Source organism: Maniola hyperantus, chromosome 17 (genome assembly GCF_902806685.2).
Source record: "Maniola hyperantus chromosome 17, iAphHyp1.2, whole genome shotgun sequence".
Classification (NCBI taxonomy): domain Eukaryota; kingdom Metazoa; phylum Arthropoda; class Insecta; order Lepidoptera; family Nymphalidae; genus Maniola; species Maniola hyperantus.
The window spans coordinates 4,557,712-4,573,548 of NC_048552.1; the positions used below are offsets into that span (position 1 = coordinate 4,557,712).

Sequence of the window (15,837 nt, forward strand, 5' to 3'; positions counted from 1 at the left end):
ATGTCAATTTGTTGGCGGAATTAAAGATGTTTCCAAAAGACTGGCATAATTTTTTAAGAATGGATCATGATACGTACTTACATCTACTGAATATGGTAGCACCAATTATCGAGAAGCAAGACACTATTATGAGAAATGCTATTCCACCCCATGACAGGCTTGTAGCTACTTTGAGGTTTTTATCAACAGGAAGAAATTATGAAGATTTGAAATTCTCTAGTATTATTTCATCTCAAGCCTTGGGTCGCATAATACCGGAAACCTGTGAAGCAATATATAAGGTTCTCCGCAAAGAATATTTTAAGGTAAGAAATAAAAAACTACTAATTACTTAGAATATAATGTTTATTAATTTGTACTTATCATAATAATGACGGTTTATTAATTTGTATTAATATCAAAAGTAGTTAAATAAGCAGCCGCTGAATTTTGTATTTGTTGGGATTGAACTTGTTGAGAAGTTTGCAGAATTGACTGGGAACCTAAATGAGTTTGGATTTCAAAATTTGAATTCTGATAAGGGCTAGGAATGTTTAAATCAGGGCTGGGAGTATGTGAAACGGGGCTGGGAACATTGTAACTATAATTAGTGAAACGCACACTGGTTGAATCAGTCACTTGGTGTGAAATAGTCAAATTTTCCATCTCTGCCAGAAATAATGTTTCGTTAATTATTTTTTCGGCCAATATACGTTGATGTTTTGTGAGGTCTCTCAGCTTAGCTGCAACGTTTGCTCCAAAAATATCAAATCGATCATTACTAATTGCTGGCCTTTTGAAATGGTTTTGAACAGACTGTAAAACTTCAGTAGTTAGGATTTCATTTGCATTCCTTTTTGAACAACTCCTATTAAATGATGTGTTTGCAATCGAACGAGTCTCTGGAGTTGACTGTGTGGCTGTAGGTGACTGTGAGGTTGACTGGGCGGCTGGAGATGACTCTGAAGTTGACTGGGCGGCTGGAGATGACTGTGAAGTTGACTGGGCGGCCAGAGATGACTGTGCTTCACTTTCAATTTCCTGAAAGAACAATTAATTTTTTTACAGTTCCCACGCTCGGAAGAAGAATGGAAGGATGTGGCCAAAGTGTTTGAAAAGAGATGGAATTTTCCGCATTGTTTAGGCGCAATGGATGGTAAACACATAGCAATTTTTCTTCCAGCTGGATGTGGCTCAGAGTATTTCAACTATAAAAACCATCATAGCATGGTATTATTCGCAATCGTTGATGGAAATTATCGATTTATTTTATGTGATTTTGGAACCAATGGAAGAATTTCAGATGGTGGAGTACTCAAAAACACTATGTTTTTTCAAAAACTTGATAATAATCTGTTGTGTATTCCAACCGACACAGTTGTCGCAAATAGCACTAGAAAGTTGCCTTATGTGTTTGTGGCTGATGATGCATTTCCACTTAGAACAGATTTAATTAAACCATTTAGGCAAGCAGACTTAACCACAAATAAAACCAGAATTCTAAATTACCGTGTATCACGAGCAAGGCGCATTGTCGAAAATGCGTTTGGGATCTTAGCATCTCGATTTAGAATTTTTCACACAAAAATTAGTATTGATCCGAAGAGAATAGAGTCTGTCGTGATGGCCAGTTGTGCTTTACATAATTTTTTAATGAAGACGTCAGAAAGTTCTTACTGTCAACGAGAATGCTTCGACGTAGAAAATGTTGATGAAGGGTCAATAACCCAAGGATATGATACACTGGATTCAGCCATAGTTAATTTACAAAGAAGAAATCTTGGTAATACCTCAATTGCAGCAAAAAAAGTCAGAGAAGAGTACATGGAATACTTTGCAAGTGAAGGCAGCGTTCCGTGGGAAAATAATTTTATACGTTAACTATTCTATGCTTAAACAGAAGCTTTAAGAATAAAACATTTAATAAAAAAAGTTGCTTAGTTTTATTTAAATACCTACACGTTAATTCACTAAGTATTAATATGTAGGTACGTATTTTTTTCGAGACTGCTACCATAGTACACTGCTTAGCAGCACAGTTAGCAGTGACTGCTACAGTACGATTCAAACTTTATGTCCTCGCGAACTTCGTGCGTGTCCATGCGCAGAGTACAATATTAGGTATCAGCGGGGCGCGAGAGGAATGCGGAGGCGGGGCGTTACCCCGTGCGTCCCCCGCCGATAATAGAACTTCCTATTTTTATCATTACATACTTTCAAAAAAAATGTCAAAAGTAGCCAAATCATTCTTTAGTTGATTGTACCAGCGCAAACTATTTTTTTTTTAATAGATATAGCGAGCAAGCGAGCAGGCGGGTCACCTGATGTTAAGTGATTACCGCCGCCCATGAACATTTGCAGCACCAGAGGAGCCGCCGATGCGTTGCCGGCCTTTTAGGAATTTGTTGGTCCGCCCCTTGAATAACCCCATGTTATAATCTAGTGGGAACACCGCCGATGGGAGATGGTTCCACAGTTTGCACGTGCGTGGAAAGAAGGATCTGGCGCAGCGGACGGTCGAAGTGCACCAGACACCCAGATGGTGAGGGTGAAATTCCTTACGGTGGCGCGCGGTGCGGTTGTAGAAAAAAGAGGGTGGAATGAGGTCAAAAAGCTCTTCAGAGCACTCCCCATTATACAGGCGATAGAACACGCATAGAGAGCTAACGTCTCTGCGGTGCTCCAGGCTTTCCAACGAGGCGGTTAGTTTGGGATCGTCCACAAGTCGAACAGCCCGCCTTTGGATCCGATCAAATGGAAGGAGTTGGTACTGGGGTGCTCCACTTCACTCGCAGCTAACTTCCGCGGGACATAAAGTTTGCATCGGACTGTACAACGTGAAAGAAGGAAGAATTCATGTAATAATATAAATAACTAAGTATAGAGCATGTCTCAGTATGGTGGATTTGCTTATCATATATTCACATTACCATATTAAATTTAGTGCTATTCTACTCTGCTGGCACCACAGGGCTAAAAACTATAGAAGAAAATATAAAAAAAATCATAAGAAAAGCCGACCTTATTGGAACAGTCTGTTTAATAATCACGCAAATAACTTACCTCGTTGTCTGTTGATTCCATATTTGAGCATGAATGTCTGGGTTCAACTTGGTCGTCCAAAAACAGCAACATAGAGTAATACCATAGTTTTGGTTTATATACTTCTTGGGTTCCTGCTCCTGATTTCTTCGAATCAGCGATCTTCTTACGCTCTTTTTTGTATGTAGAGCGAATGTTGTTTATTTTTTTTACAACAGCATCTTTGTCGGCACTAGGGTCTATTATTTTTAATTTTTCAATCAGCTTAGTGTACGCCGAACGTTTTAATTCACGATTGTGATACTCTTTGCCTTTAGTATTCCAAAGACAAGGTTCACTGCGATATAATTCAATAAACTCTTCTAGCCATTCGCGATTAGTTTGAGACGCCATGACGCGTGCGCACGTCCACCCGAACTGCGACTGACGACAAAACTGAACACGAAAACTGAACGAGCGCATACACGTTACGATCAGTCGGCACAGTTCTTCCGATTCCGATTAATCAATTGAAATTTTTGTATTGTTCCGTTCGACTGCACAGTCTTAAAAAATCGGTCGAAACTGTACAGTTTTATAACATACATGTAGCGATTTATTGTTACCGTTCGAACTGTACAGTCCGATCGTAACGATTTCTCGTTGCGTATATGGCCACCATAATACAGATAACGAAGTGATCCTATAGGGGTTCCTTTTTTCTGAAGAACCAGAACTTTAAAAACGGTTTGCGCTCTTCTCTTAAGTGAGACTTTTTTCAAATTTAGGAAAATTTAAATTAATACCAAAAAACAGTGACGTAAAGGAAAGGCACTTTTATTTTAGGCTTTTAATAAGTCATAGGTAGCACATAAAAAGAAATGTACTGCCGTTAAAATAGGTAATTAATTTAACAAAATTGCACTAAAAAAATAAATAGGTAAGTAAAGTAGGTATATTAAGTTCAAAAGTTAATACATTTTTAGACTGATCCTACAACTATGTACGGTACGGTAGGTACCAATAATATTAATCTTTATTCTTACTTTAAAATATTTACAAATGATATTATAGGTACAGGATATAGTTAAGTAGAAAAAAAGAAGACAGGTGATACTAGTTACTACTGATGATTACTTATAAATACTACCTACTTACAAAAAACGCGAAAAAATATATTAAAAATCTGTACTTTTAAATGTTCGCAATGTATTGCACAATAAAACATCTGACTGATCTGAGACTAGAGTAGCTAGACGTCAAAGAACGTTGGGTAGTTTGGTCACACGAGTAGATATTATGGTGCCGCGGGGGCAATGCATAGCCATGGGCAATGCTGTGTCGTAGGCGGGGCGCATTGACACCGCGTTTTGCACGCTATACATTACGGGTTTAAAACTCTGCATCCAACTTAACTGTTACTCTATATCAAATTTCATCGAATCGGTTAAACTGTTGGGCTGTGAAAAGCTACCAGACAGACAGACGAACACACTTTCGCGTTTTTATTAGTACCTTTAGATAGTGGATATCACGAACGGAGCTCGATTGCGGTAGAATGACAGCTAAGTACAATGGCATCGCATTGATTGGTTGACACTCACTCACTATTGATTACCATAAATTCAGCCAATCACAACAATTGAGATTGTAATAATGATTGATGCAGGTTTATCGGAATCGACTTGTTCGTGAATGCATGCCACAGATTTACATTTTACAACACTCTGTGCGCAAACAGTCAGGCGCAAGCAAACTATTTATTTATTTATAGGTATTTGCTTTGCTTCATGGGTAGGTGATCTATGTCAAAGCCTGAACGTTATCATAATGTTCACGATATTTATTGACTATCTGACCCCCTGAGCCTGAGATCTATAAAGCGTCTCGGTACTTTGACTTTGCTCAGACTCAAGTTTCAGTTAAAACGAGAAAGGTTTATGCCAGTGATATAATGCTGTGATATAACGCTGAGATATTATATAGATCGTACTTTGACTTTGCTTAGACTTAAGACACTGTTAAAACGGGAGAGCGTTATATAGCTGGCATAAATCCGTCTCATTTTAACTGAAACTTAAGTCTGAGCTGAGCTGGGTGAGGGAACTCTCGGTTTGATCCTGAATCAACAATGTGTCAAATATTAGCCTATGATGACGTGAAATCAAAGAAAAATACCTACCTAGCGTCAAATGTACTAACATTTGACGCCTGCCAGTGACGTCGAAGCCTCGACGTTCTGTTAGAAGTTCCCCAACCGTGCCTAAGCCTCTATAGATCTTAGCCTAAGATTGAGATGTTTTGCCCTAAACTAGTTTATCATAATTTATTTATATAGTCCAACATCTAGGTAGTAGGTATTCATACGATGTTAACCGGAATATTGTCGTACGATCTTCGCCCACTGTTGCGGGAAGTTTCGCTGGACGTACGACAGCGTGCGTTGGATCTGTCGTGTCTCTTGTGGGGAGCATTGGGGGCACGCACCTCGGAGTACCAGTGGGGCGAGAGCTGAAAATAAAAAGTAAAATAAAAATTAACATTATTTATTTATTTATTTATTATTACATCTAAGTAGCTAGATAACCAGAATTAAAAATGGCGGTCATTTGAACAGGACAGTATAAAATGACAACATTTTTATTCGTAGGTAAATTTTTACATCCCATTCATTTTGCTATCAAGTATTTTTTCCATCCCATCCTTGCTATCGTGTTAATTTGGAGGCTGATGTCCAACTGATTTGGGTCTCCTTTTGATGTCCACGTTGGACATCAAAAGGAGACCCAAAGACCCAAACGAACCAAACAATTTAAACTACCTCAGTGATATATTAATAACTAAGTCATGCCCGCGACTTCGTTCGCGTGGATGTAGATTTTTAAAAGCCCGTGGGAACTCTTTGATTTTCCGGGATAAAAGTAGCCTGTGTCACTCTTCAGTCTTTAACTATATCCATGCAAAAGTTACGTCGATCCGTTGCACCCCTCACGTGTCCCTATCTGGCTTCTCCACAGACCACTCCTGTCTCGCTGGCGAATAAGTTTAGCATAGTTCCTTGAGCCATTATGTATCTAACAGCGGTACCTATCTAAGTAGATAGGTACTCAATTTTAAGCTCTAAATTGAATTTAAGTAGAAATCTGCGAGTTACGCCATCGCACAAAGTTGTGACACTATAAATTGGTGTAGCCAATGAGTATAAAAACGCTTGAACAAATTACCTACAGTAGCGGCTTTCGATTGTCTGTTTTTTTGTCATAACCGCTCATTACCTTGACTGTGAGTTTAAACTTGTTTGGAAAATGTCGCAGATCGCCACAGGTTGAGATGGCAATCGGGGTATGTAGCGGGGGACGCCCGAACACCCGCATGTCACTTGCGCTCGCCCGCACCAGATTAGCGCGGAGGCTGTGCGGATGTGCGAGAATGCTCATGACATAATATGACTTCTAAAAAGAGACCTTCAAAAGAGTGAATAGGCATCTAATAAGGTAGGCTGCATCATCACAGACCTACTATTTGGTGTGTCTGCAGTCAAGCGCCTCCTATACCTACCTATTTTAGTATACAACAAAATAAACGTACTCTTTAAGCGCTTTCCAATAGGATCACACGGCGCCTCTCCGAGGGCGCATTTAAGTTGTCTCTGTATGAACCTCTTGTCATTGAGAGCATCTTCTAGAGCAGTGTCTGACACCGGAGGCCTCGGTGTCTCTGCCGCGTATGCAGCCGCTAGCGTGCACAATACTAACATGTAGATAACCTGGAATAAAAAAAAACACATATCACTAGGTACGTATAAAAATAAAATTCCTTACTGAAGTGGGCAGTAAGTGACCCGTGGCATAGTGGTCGAAGGCTCTGGGTGCCATACCTGTAGGGACTCACTGACTCATCAAGCTTAGGCTTTTAGGCCATAGATATTGGCTAACCATCCATCCATTTTAACGTGTGCCTGTCCACTCTGGATCCTGCCGTATCCACCCCGGACTAAAAAACCGGCCAAGTGCGAGTCACAGGCGCATCTTTGCAAATAATTTATAGCTAGGATAAATATTTTTTTAGAATTTTACCAACTTCGATTCGCTGTCAAATCGACCCTAAAGAGATTTGATAGGGGATGATAGGAAATTCCATCAGGTACAAGCTATATAAGGCTATGTTGGGAATTATGTTGGAGGGTGCGGGGCCAATGAAACTGGGACACAAGAGTGCGAGGTGTAACCGGAATGATTGACCCAAACAAGGGCGACGGGCAAACCCAACTTTTCAATACAAGTAATATACCTACACTCGCCATTCGTCATTGTCGTCTGACTACGCGAATTGCTTAATAAATAATTAAATTCCTGAGCACGTATCAGGTGGTGTCAGTGTTATTTTACAAGCCTTTGATTATAATCACGATTCATGCGTATGAGTGTAGCACTTACCACAGCTGATGATTCAAGCGTATCCCAGTGACTTTCATTGATTTGTGATTTACCTTAGGATGGCTGTTTTAGGGTGGATAAACGGAATAAGTCCCTCAGCTATCCCAAGCACCGAACTTATTAAGTACTAGCCAATGCCCGCGACTTCGTCCGCGTGGACGAAGTTTTTTTAAAATCCTGTGGGAACTCTTTGATTTTCCGGCATAAAATGTAGCCTATGTCCTTCCCCGGGCTGTAAGCTACCTCTGTACCAAATTTCATCAAAATCGGTTAAACCGTTGGGCCGTGAAAAGCTAGCAGACAGACAGACAGACACACTTTCCCATTTATAATATTAAGTAGTATGGATGATTGACACAGTTTTGTCAATTACATATTCTGTGGTTTTGTTTTTATTGGTTTAACGATCCTGCGCACGCACATTTTAATTTTGCAAGACAAGCCATCTGAGAGTTCTCCGTAATGGTGTCCTCATTCAGAGAGGAGAATCGTCAACCCATTCTCGGTAGAGAGCCGACGATGGATTGATCATGATGAAAGCTAATTAATCTCCTCATATTTAGATAATTATCTAAATAAAAAAAAAGATTCCGACGATTTGAGAACCTCCCCCTGTTTTGAAGTCGGTTAAAAAGTGGATTTATCTACAATAGTAGCTGACTAGGTAGCTAGGCGTTAGAATAAAGATCGCCCAATAATTCTCGAACAGATACGAGTAAGTAGGTAAATCTCTATAATATATAAAAATGAATCGCTGAATGTGTTGCTGATCGCAAATCTCGAGAACAGCTGAACCGATTTTGCTAATTCTTTTTTCATAATATTCCTTGAAGTACGGGGATGGTTCTTACGGAGAGAAAAATTAAAGTATTAAAAAATAATTAAAGAAGGCGGTACGAAGTTCGCCGGGTCAGATAGTAAGTAACATACATAAGTATTATACATACTCGATAACTAAGATATGTGTGTCATTTGAATACATATTTTATTATTATTTACTTATAGTCTGCAAATCTATAGAAACACCTTGTAAGATGAAGAGGCTGGCCGATTCGTCTCAGCCTTGTGTACAGTCGCTACTTTGAAATGGGAACATGAGAAATAAAGAGATAAAGCCTTTATCGACATGATTATGTCTCTGTTACTATATTATGCTGTACACCAATATTATAAAGAGGTTCCTAAAGTTTGTAAGTTTCGATGTATGAGGTAATCTCTGAAACTACTTATCCGACTACAAAAATTGATTGATGGATTAATGATTTTAAATTTATTTAATTTTAAGATCATTTATTCCGTGGCATTGTCGTGCTGCTACGTTATATTATTTTATACAATACAATAACATATACAATAATATGTTCATTAAATTTGAGCCTCAATAGCTTAACCGGTATACTTAGGAGTGGACTGAAAACCAAAAGGTCGACGGTTCAAATCCCGCCCGTTGCACTATTGTCGTACCTACTCCTAGCACAAGCCTGACGCTTAATTGGAGAGGATAGGGGAATATTAGTCATTTAATATGGCTAATATTCTAGAAAAAAAAATGGACATCATGCCCGTGTGCTATAACTCCTACCTACCCAATTACCCATAGATATTATCAATGCGAAAATGTTTGTTTTTTGTCCATCAATCACGTCGCAACCACAGTTTTACGATCTAAGTATATTTACCTAGTAAAACTGGGTCGCAAGGAGCAAAGGATCGGGATGATTTTTGCATGGGTAGGTACTTATAGTTAAAGACCGCAGGGTTATGCTGTATCTCAGTGGCACACTAATTTCGTGAAAATTTCTAATAATTACATGTCAAACTCAAATTTTCTATTCGCTAACGTCAGTTTTTAACGAAGATGACGTCATAGACAATGACTCTTGATCATAGCCATTAATGGTATGGAAAAGAAACCGGAAATGCTTTTTCACGTAATGTTTTCGTATCGATAGTTTTTAAAACTCTATTCACTAAGCAAAAATGACAGTTTGCAATTGGAAACTTTATTAGGTGGCAATGATCGTTTTAACAACTAGTCGGGACCAGTGTTTTGCGACTCTCCACTATAATGCGTCCGTTTTATAGAGGTAATAAATTTTTAGCAATCTCAACGAAATGTAGAGATGTTTTAATTTCGAAGGATTATTAATTTCAAATAGACTCAATTCAGCCCGTTTTTTGTTAATAATTGATGAAAATTATTAGTAAATACCTATTAAAAAAGTAATACTTAGGTACCTATGAGTAGTAAATAGGTAATAAATATGATAATTCAGTGTTGTGAGTTCAATTATTATTTATATTTTGTGGTTATGTTAATGTTGTAGATAATACCTAGGAATCTAATCAAAATATGGGTCGTGAAGTTTTGATGGGGCAAGACGAGGAGCAGCGCCAACAAATTACAAAACGCGCTACAGATACACAGGCGCAGGCTGCGCGATATGACACAATGGAGCTGCCAGAGAAGAGTTCATTGTGAACTTTTGTCTGAGCAATTATTGGAAGAACTCAAGCCTCACCTCCAAGCCGTTCGACAGCTGTTCGTAATGAACTAAAAGTAAGTCTCATGTACCTACTACTTAACTCTAGTCCTAGTCAAAACCATGTCATAGCTTAATAAATAGGTAAGTACTAAGTAGGTCTTCCTTCCTGCGTCGCTCCCTCAATTTTGAGGATCGTGGCTCCCTTTTGATATGATCTTTGCTACGATGTGACTAAGTAGGTACTTACCTACTAAATAATTAGTAGGTAAGTATTTATTTAATATACTTACTTATGATCTTTTGTAAGATAATGATTAGCTTTTGCCTTCAATTATGTACCTATCACATTCATAACAACCAACAAAACAGAAAATTACTGACCTTTACCTACCTACTTAGAATAGGTACTTTTTGTTGTACCTATTCTACTCTGTTTACAACCTCTCACACTGCCAAGCGTCACTGGTCAAAATCTCTAATAGAAATAAGAGCTTCCCTGTCCACTTTTACTGTCTTTTTCTCTTTATTGTTACAACTTTCTGGGGTACAAAATCCATACTTTCATACTAACATTGATTAGATGATTGATTTTGGTGAAATTTGGTACAGAGTTAGCTTGCACATCGCGGGGAAGAACATAGGCTACTCTTTATCTCGGAACATCAAAGAGTTCCCACGGGATTAGTTAAAAACCTAAATCCACCATCTAGTAACAAATAAAAATAAAAATCTGCAATTTAGTACCTATATTGAGGAGTTAGGAAAATATTGAAATTAATAATTTAACATGAAAATTTACTAATATTTGTTGTAGATCCTGGCAGCTCTGCATGTTTATGCAACGGGAACATACCAGCGCCCAATGGGGGCATCTATTTTAAATAAAATGTCCCAACCCACCTTTAGCCGAAGTCTGAGGTAACCGATGCACTCAAACCTCAATGCTTGGGAAGTACTCACTAAGTACTTAGTTTCCTGCATCCCAAAGGGAAAGGAAAATAATTATGCAAAAGTAAGTTAATAACGTGAAACTAATTAGCATATTATCTTCTAATTATATATAAAAAGAAAAGCTGTCTGACTAACTGCTTAGCTGTATCATCGCACAGCTAAAGCTACTGGAAGCTACAGCTAAGAATGGAGCTTTATTAATGTCATTCTGCTATCGGTCTGTCTGTCAGTTTGTTTGTACGTATGTCACAGGTGTCCTTAGCTCGTGGCACATTATTCTATTACATCATCATCATGATCAACCCATCGCCGGCTCACTACAGAGCACGGGTCTCCTCTCAGAATGAGAAGGGTTTGCCCATAGTCTACCACGCTGGCCATGTGCGGATATGGAGAACTCTCAGGCATGCAGGTTTCCTCACGATGTTTTCCTTCACCGTTAAAGCAAGTGATATTTAATTGCTTAAAAAGCACATAACTCTGAAAGGTTTAGGTGTGTGCCCAGAATCGAATCCCCGACCTCCTGAATAGGAGGCAGACGTCTTAACCACTAAGCTATCACATACTTCCAGTATGTACCTACTATAGCAGCTACTAGCTGACCCACCCCGGCTTCGCGCGAGTTTTAAAAATCAGCGAGGGGTGGAGTTTCCAAAAATCTGTGTACCTACATCATAAAAGGAACCTAACCCAGTGGTTTAGTGTGTCCTAGGACTTAGTCTTTTTATATGTATAAGTTTATTATTATTGATAAAAATATCCATTATACTATGGCACACCCTATGTACAGAAATTGTCATTATATAAATTGGCATGGAAGCTTTTTTCAGGTATGTAATATATTGATTATTTCAGGGATGAAGATCAGAGTAACCAACATAGTTTAGCAAATGGTGAAGCAAAAGTGGTAATGCCACTCTCTGTGAGACACTCTCGGTGTCTCTATGTGATCAAATCGGAATCAAGGAGATCTTTTGAAGAAGCAGAGTAACCAACGTAGTAGACTCTGCCATAGAAGGCCTAGTAGAAATTAATAATTCTTAACTGTATATGATGTCTACTATCTTTGCTGTTTAAATTCAGTATAAATAATATACCGAAATTTCACATTCCTAACTTTTGTTTGGTTTTTATTTAATTTTTATTGATTCTGCGCACACAACTCCGAAAAGTTGTGCGTGCCCGGGATCGAACCCCTGACCGACTCACGATAGGTAATAAAGTTATGGTTCTATTGTTGCTTAGATTTTAGCTAAGTATTCAAAGATTAAGAAACATTTCACGACTCCAATACTTATGCAACAATTTTTCTCTCATGGGTAAACCTTATTAACATTATGAACTTATTGTTTGCATTATTTCCAAACCGCGATGTGAACTTATTTACTTCTGAAGACTGAACAAAGCCCCATTGAAATAAAAACCTACACTTCAATAGCCTATTTGATCAGATTGTACCCATACACTGAAGTGCTTTGCCCGAAACTTAGGCTGAGATTTATAGAGCACTTTAACTTTGCTCAGACTTGAGACACTATTCATAGTTCAAAGGCCACTTTTATCCCGAAAAATCAAAGATACCCCACAGTTTTTGAAAATCCGAAACTTACGCGGATGAAGTCGCGAAAGGAAAGAAGTAGGGTGCGAACGCCCCGCACATCCGCACAGCCCCGCGCCTAACCCTTAGAGGGCGAGAGCGGGTGACGTGCGGGTGTGCGGGGCGTCCCTCCGCCTCATACGGGGACATCCATAAATTACTTAAGGTGTTTTTTGAATTTTCTGTCCCTCCCTCCCCCGCTGGTGAGATGTCGTGAGATTTTATTCAACCCCCTCCCCCATCCCCCAATCTCACGTGAGATTTCTCAAAATGTGGGTTTCTTACGTAAACGCGTTGGATACTTGAATGAAATTATTTTCTTTCGAACGAATTAGTGAATGATCGATCTTAATCGTATTACGATTACGCTTAAGATTAAATCTTAAGAATGTAAAATCTGGATTAAATGGACCAAAATAGTATATTTTGTTTCAATCAGAAAAAAAATTGCGTGATATTTGCCGAGACCCCCCTCTCTCCAACGTAAGATTAGATGAGATTTGACTCGACCCCTTCCCCCCCTTAAACATGAAACATCTCACGTAATTTGTGGACGCCCCCTACCCTGAATGCCAACTCGACCTGTCGCATACTACAGTAATATTATAGGTGTAAAAAATGTCACACAACTGCCTAAGTATATAAGACGATTTACCTACTAAGTAGGTAAGTTTAGGTACATTCGCGTATCATCTCAATCATATAATGATTTTCATTGTTTTTTTCCGCCATAAGCCGCGAAGTATGACATGACAGCATGGCCATGTAACACAAAAGAGCATAGTTAAGTAGGTACTGTATACAATAAAGACGAAACCCAAAAATGAGGATAATTACCTGCCGGCAAGTTCAAGTAAATTTAATTGTTTATTTTAATTGAACTCAACTATTGTCCTTTACCTAGTTGACTACATGAGAGAAATAATATTCAATGGTATTTATTTTTCTTAGATTTACAATACAAGTTCGTATGTATGTAGATGTGTAGGAAAAAGAGCGGTGATAGCCTAGTGGTCACAGACGTCGGCCTCCTAGACTAGAGTTCGATCTTGGGCACGTCGCATCTCTATAACTTTTTAAGCAATTTAAAGTAGGTACCCATTTTATACATGGTGTAACCAGAACGCCAGCAAAAACTTACCGTTGTTGTTATACTACCTAAACACAATCCAATACCAATAACCATTTAGCTCATTTTGTAGTTTCAGTGATTTAGTATTTTTCAAACCCGAAATGTATAGCGTGCAAAACTCGGGTCTATGGCCCCACCTACGACGCGGCATTGACTCCGAGTGGCCTACTTACGCAACGTTCGTTGACCTCTACCGTCAGTCAGATGTTTTCTTTTCAATATAATATTATCTTGAACTTTTACAGAATATAGGATTGTTTTTTTGTATTTTTTCACGTTTTTTTTGTGGTATCATATCAGTAATCATCACTACTACCTGTCTTCGTTTTTGCCAGCGTTCTGGCTACACCCTGTATAGTCCGCGACAGGTCGAGATGGCAATCGGGGTATGAGACAGAGGGACGCCCCGCACACCAGCACGTTACCCGCACTCACCCGCACCGGGTTAGCACGGGGGATGTACGGGTGTGCAGGGCGTTCCTTCCCCGATTGCCATCTCAACCTGTCGCATATTATACTTACTAGCATTTTGCAAATAAAACATTTATTTATATTTATTTATTTATATGTATTTATATATAGCTTTAAACGATGATGGCAATTTACGATGTTAAGTATTTTATTAACTACATAGAGTACAAAGAAATACACAATCTGATTTATATAAGCTACCTACTTTGGTGGTTTGAAACTTTGAAACTGTCTATCTAAGGTACATATAAATTCGTAAATAATAACTTTTAGGGAACCCGTTGATGTCTTTAGTATGAGACGTGAACACGAATTTTCCGATAAATCTAATGAACATTTTTATGAAACTGTTAATTCAACAAAAAACATTTTACGTGCGAAAAACTATAACAATATAATAAAGCAGCAAAAAAATGATTTCACGAAATGAAATACGAGTTTCTTCCTGAATAAGTTGATCAGAAACTTGTTGGAATTTTTATTTATTTATTTATTAAACTTATAGAATGTGAGTACATTTTTGTTACCTTGTGATTGGTGATTGGCGATTAAATAACTGGGTAGGTATATATGTAAATTAATTTTTAGTGTTTTACTGAATTAATATTAAATTTCTCTGCTTTCTATAATGGCTCATTACGCGGGATATAAATATCTAGGTGATACCTACATATAGGTGCATATTGCAATAAACCTCACTTACCCAATAAAATTAAATCTTTGAACCAGTTTTTTTATCCTTGATCTCTAGTAAGTAATACCTAACTACCTCTCTACTTAGGTGCCTATTATTTTGAGCATTTTACTGAGGGTAATTTTTCGATTAAAATATAGAGAAGGTACCTAGTTGGCGAAATAGGTATAGGACCACCACAAGCAGAGCCAAATTCATTACTTCACTCAAAAATTGTACTTAAAAGTCAGCACTTACCTTACTACTTTAAAAAAATATCAAAAGTGGTTACAAAAAACACTCGATATTGAACAAAATTATGCCCTTCGAGTTAAGCAGTCTGCATCGAAACATATCGAAAGCTCGAAACGAGTCACAAACAGGAAAACGCATCAAACGTAAAACAAAAATCCCAACTCGTGCGCTTACCTTCATCGTTATTCCTTATAACACTTTTACTTTCGTATCAAATGACCCGGATTCCGATTTGTTATGATTTCTAAACTGTTTCACGGGAGCGCACGACAGACACGTTAGTTTCAAATGAACAGAGAGAATGCTCAAGAGGCAAGTCGGTCGCACGGCGTCGTTATGCCGTAACAACTTACTTAACTCCACGGTCCACCCCACCTTTGCCGACTTCGATATTTAGGTACTTACTATGCATTCGTTACGTGACAATATAATGGGTAAAGCCTGGATTTCACTATTTGTTTTGCACGCTCTACAGGTTCTATAGTATGAGTATCAAAGACTGTGATGTTAATGTGTATGTATTATATTTTACGTCCAGCGCGCGTACCTACTTATAAGATTTTTTATTTTTTAATTAACTTATAGGCAAACGCTTGACCACAATCACACCTGATGGAAAGTGATGTGGCCTAAGATGGGAGGCGTTTACGTAGAAGGATATTAAATGGAGCAGCATAGTGGTTCTTGTCACTTGCAAATTTTTGTTGCAATACAAGGGGGTTAATTTTTGGCAAGTTTCTGTGCACACTGCCAGCGGAAACTCTCTCCATTGGCGATTACTGGCTCCTCGTACTCGCACACTAGCTCATAGCTCAGCGACAAAACTATCCCAACTA

General features: G+C 38.5%; 2 protein-coding genes and 1 long non-coding RNA gene across 3 annotated transcripts; 1 reads left to right on the top strand and 2 right to left on the bottom strand.

Moving 5' to 3' along the window:
• The first annotated feature begins 166 nt into the window (after positions 1-166).
• LOC138403469 (uncharacterized) lies at positions 167-1,731 on the top strand. The gene is made up of 2 exons (XR_011237732.1): positions 167-305; positions 1,048-1,731. It is a non-coding gene; the product is annotated as an uncharacterized lncRNA (long non-coding RNA).
• Positions 299-3,670, bottom strand: LOC117990244 (uncharacterized). Its single transcript, XM_034977706.2, has 2 exons — positions 3,043-3,670; positions 299-1,020 (listed from the first exon to the last, which is right to left on the bottom strand). The coding sequence occupies exons 1-2, from the start codon at positions 3,481-3,483 to the stop codon at positions 382-384; spliced, it is 1,080 nt and encodes a 359-aa protein (XP_034833597.2). The 5' UTR covers positions 3,484-3,670; the 3' UTR covers positions 299-381.
• A 267-nt stretch (positions 3,671-3,937) lies between these two features.
• Positions 3,938-15,377, bottom strand: LOC117989912 (putative odorant-binding protein A10). Its single transcript, XM_034977308.2, has 3 exons — positions 15,176-15,377; positions 6,589-6,766; positions 3,938-5,511 (listed from the first exon to the last, which is right to left on the bottom strand). The coding sequence occupies exons 1-3, from the start codon at positions 15,179-15,181 to the stop codon at positions 5,372-5,374; spliced, it is 324 nt and encodes a 107-aa protein (XP_034833199.1). The 5' UTR covers positions 15,182-15,377; the 3' UTR covers positions 3,938-5,371.
• Between the last annotated feature and the right edge of the window lie 460 nt (positions 15,378-15,837).

Bases quoted from the DNA above. Each gene is read 5' to 3' on its own strand.
- LOC117990244 (XM_034977706.2), bottom strand. From the start codon at position 3,483: ATGCGCTCGTTCAGTTTTCGTGTTCAGTTTTGTCGTCAGTCGCAGTTC. The intron at 1,021-3,042 runs GTAAGTTATTTG...TTGTTCTTTCAG, and splicing joins TGGAATCAACAGACAACGAG to GAAATTGAAAGTGAAGCACA.
- LOC117989912 (XM_034977308.2), bottom strand. The intron at 5,512-6,588 runs GTACGTTTATTT...TTTTATTTTCAG, and splicing joins TATTGGAAAGCGCTTAAAGA to CTCTCGCCCCACTGGTACTC.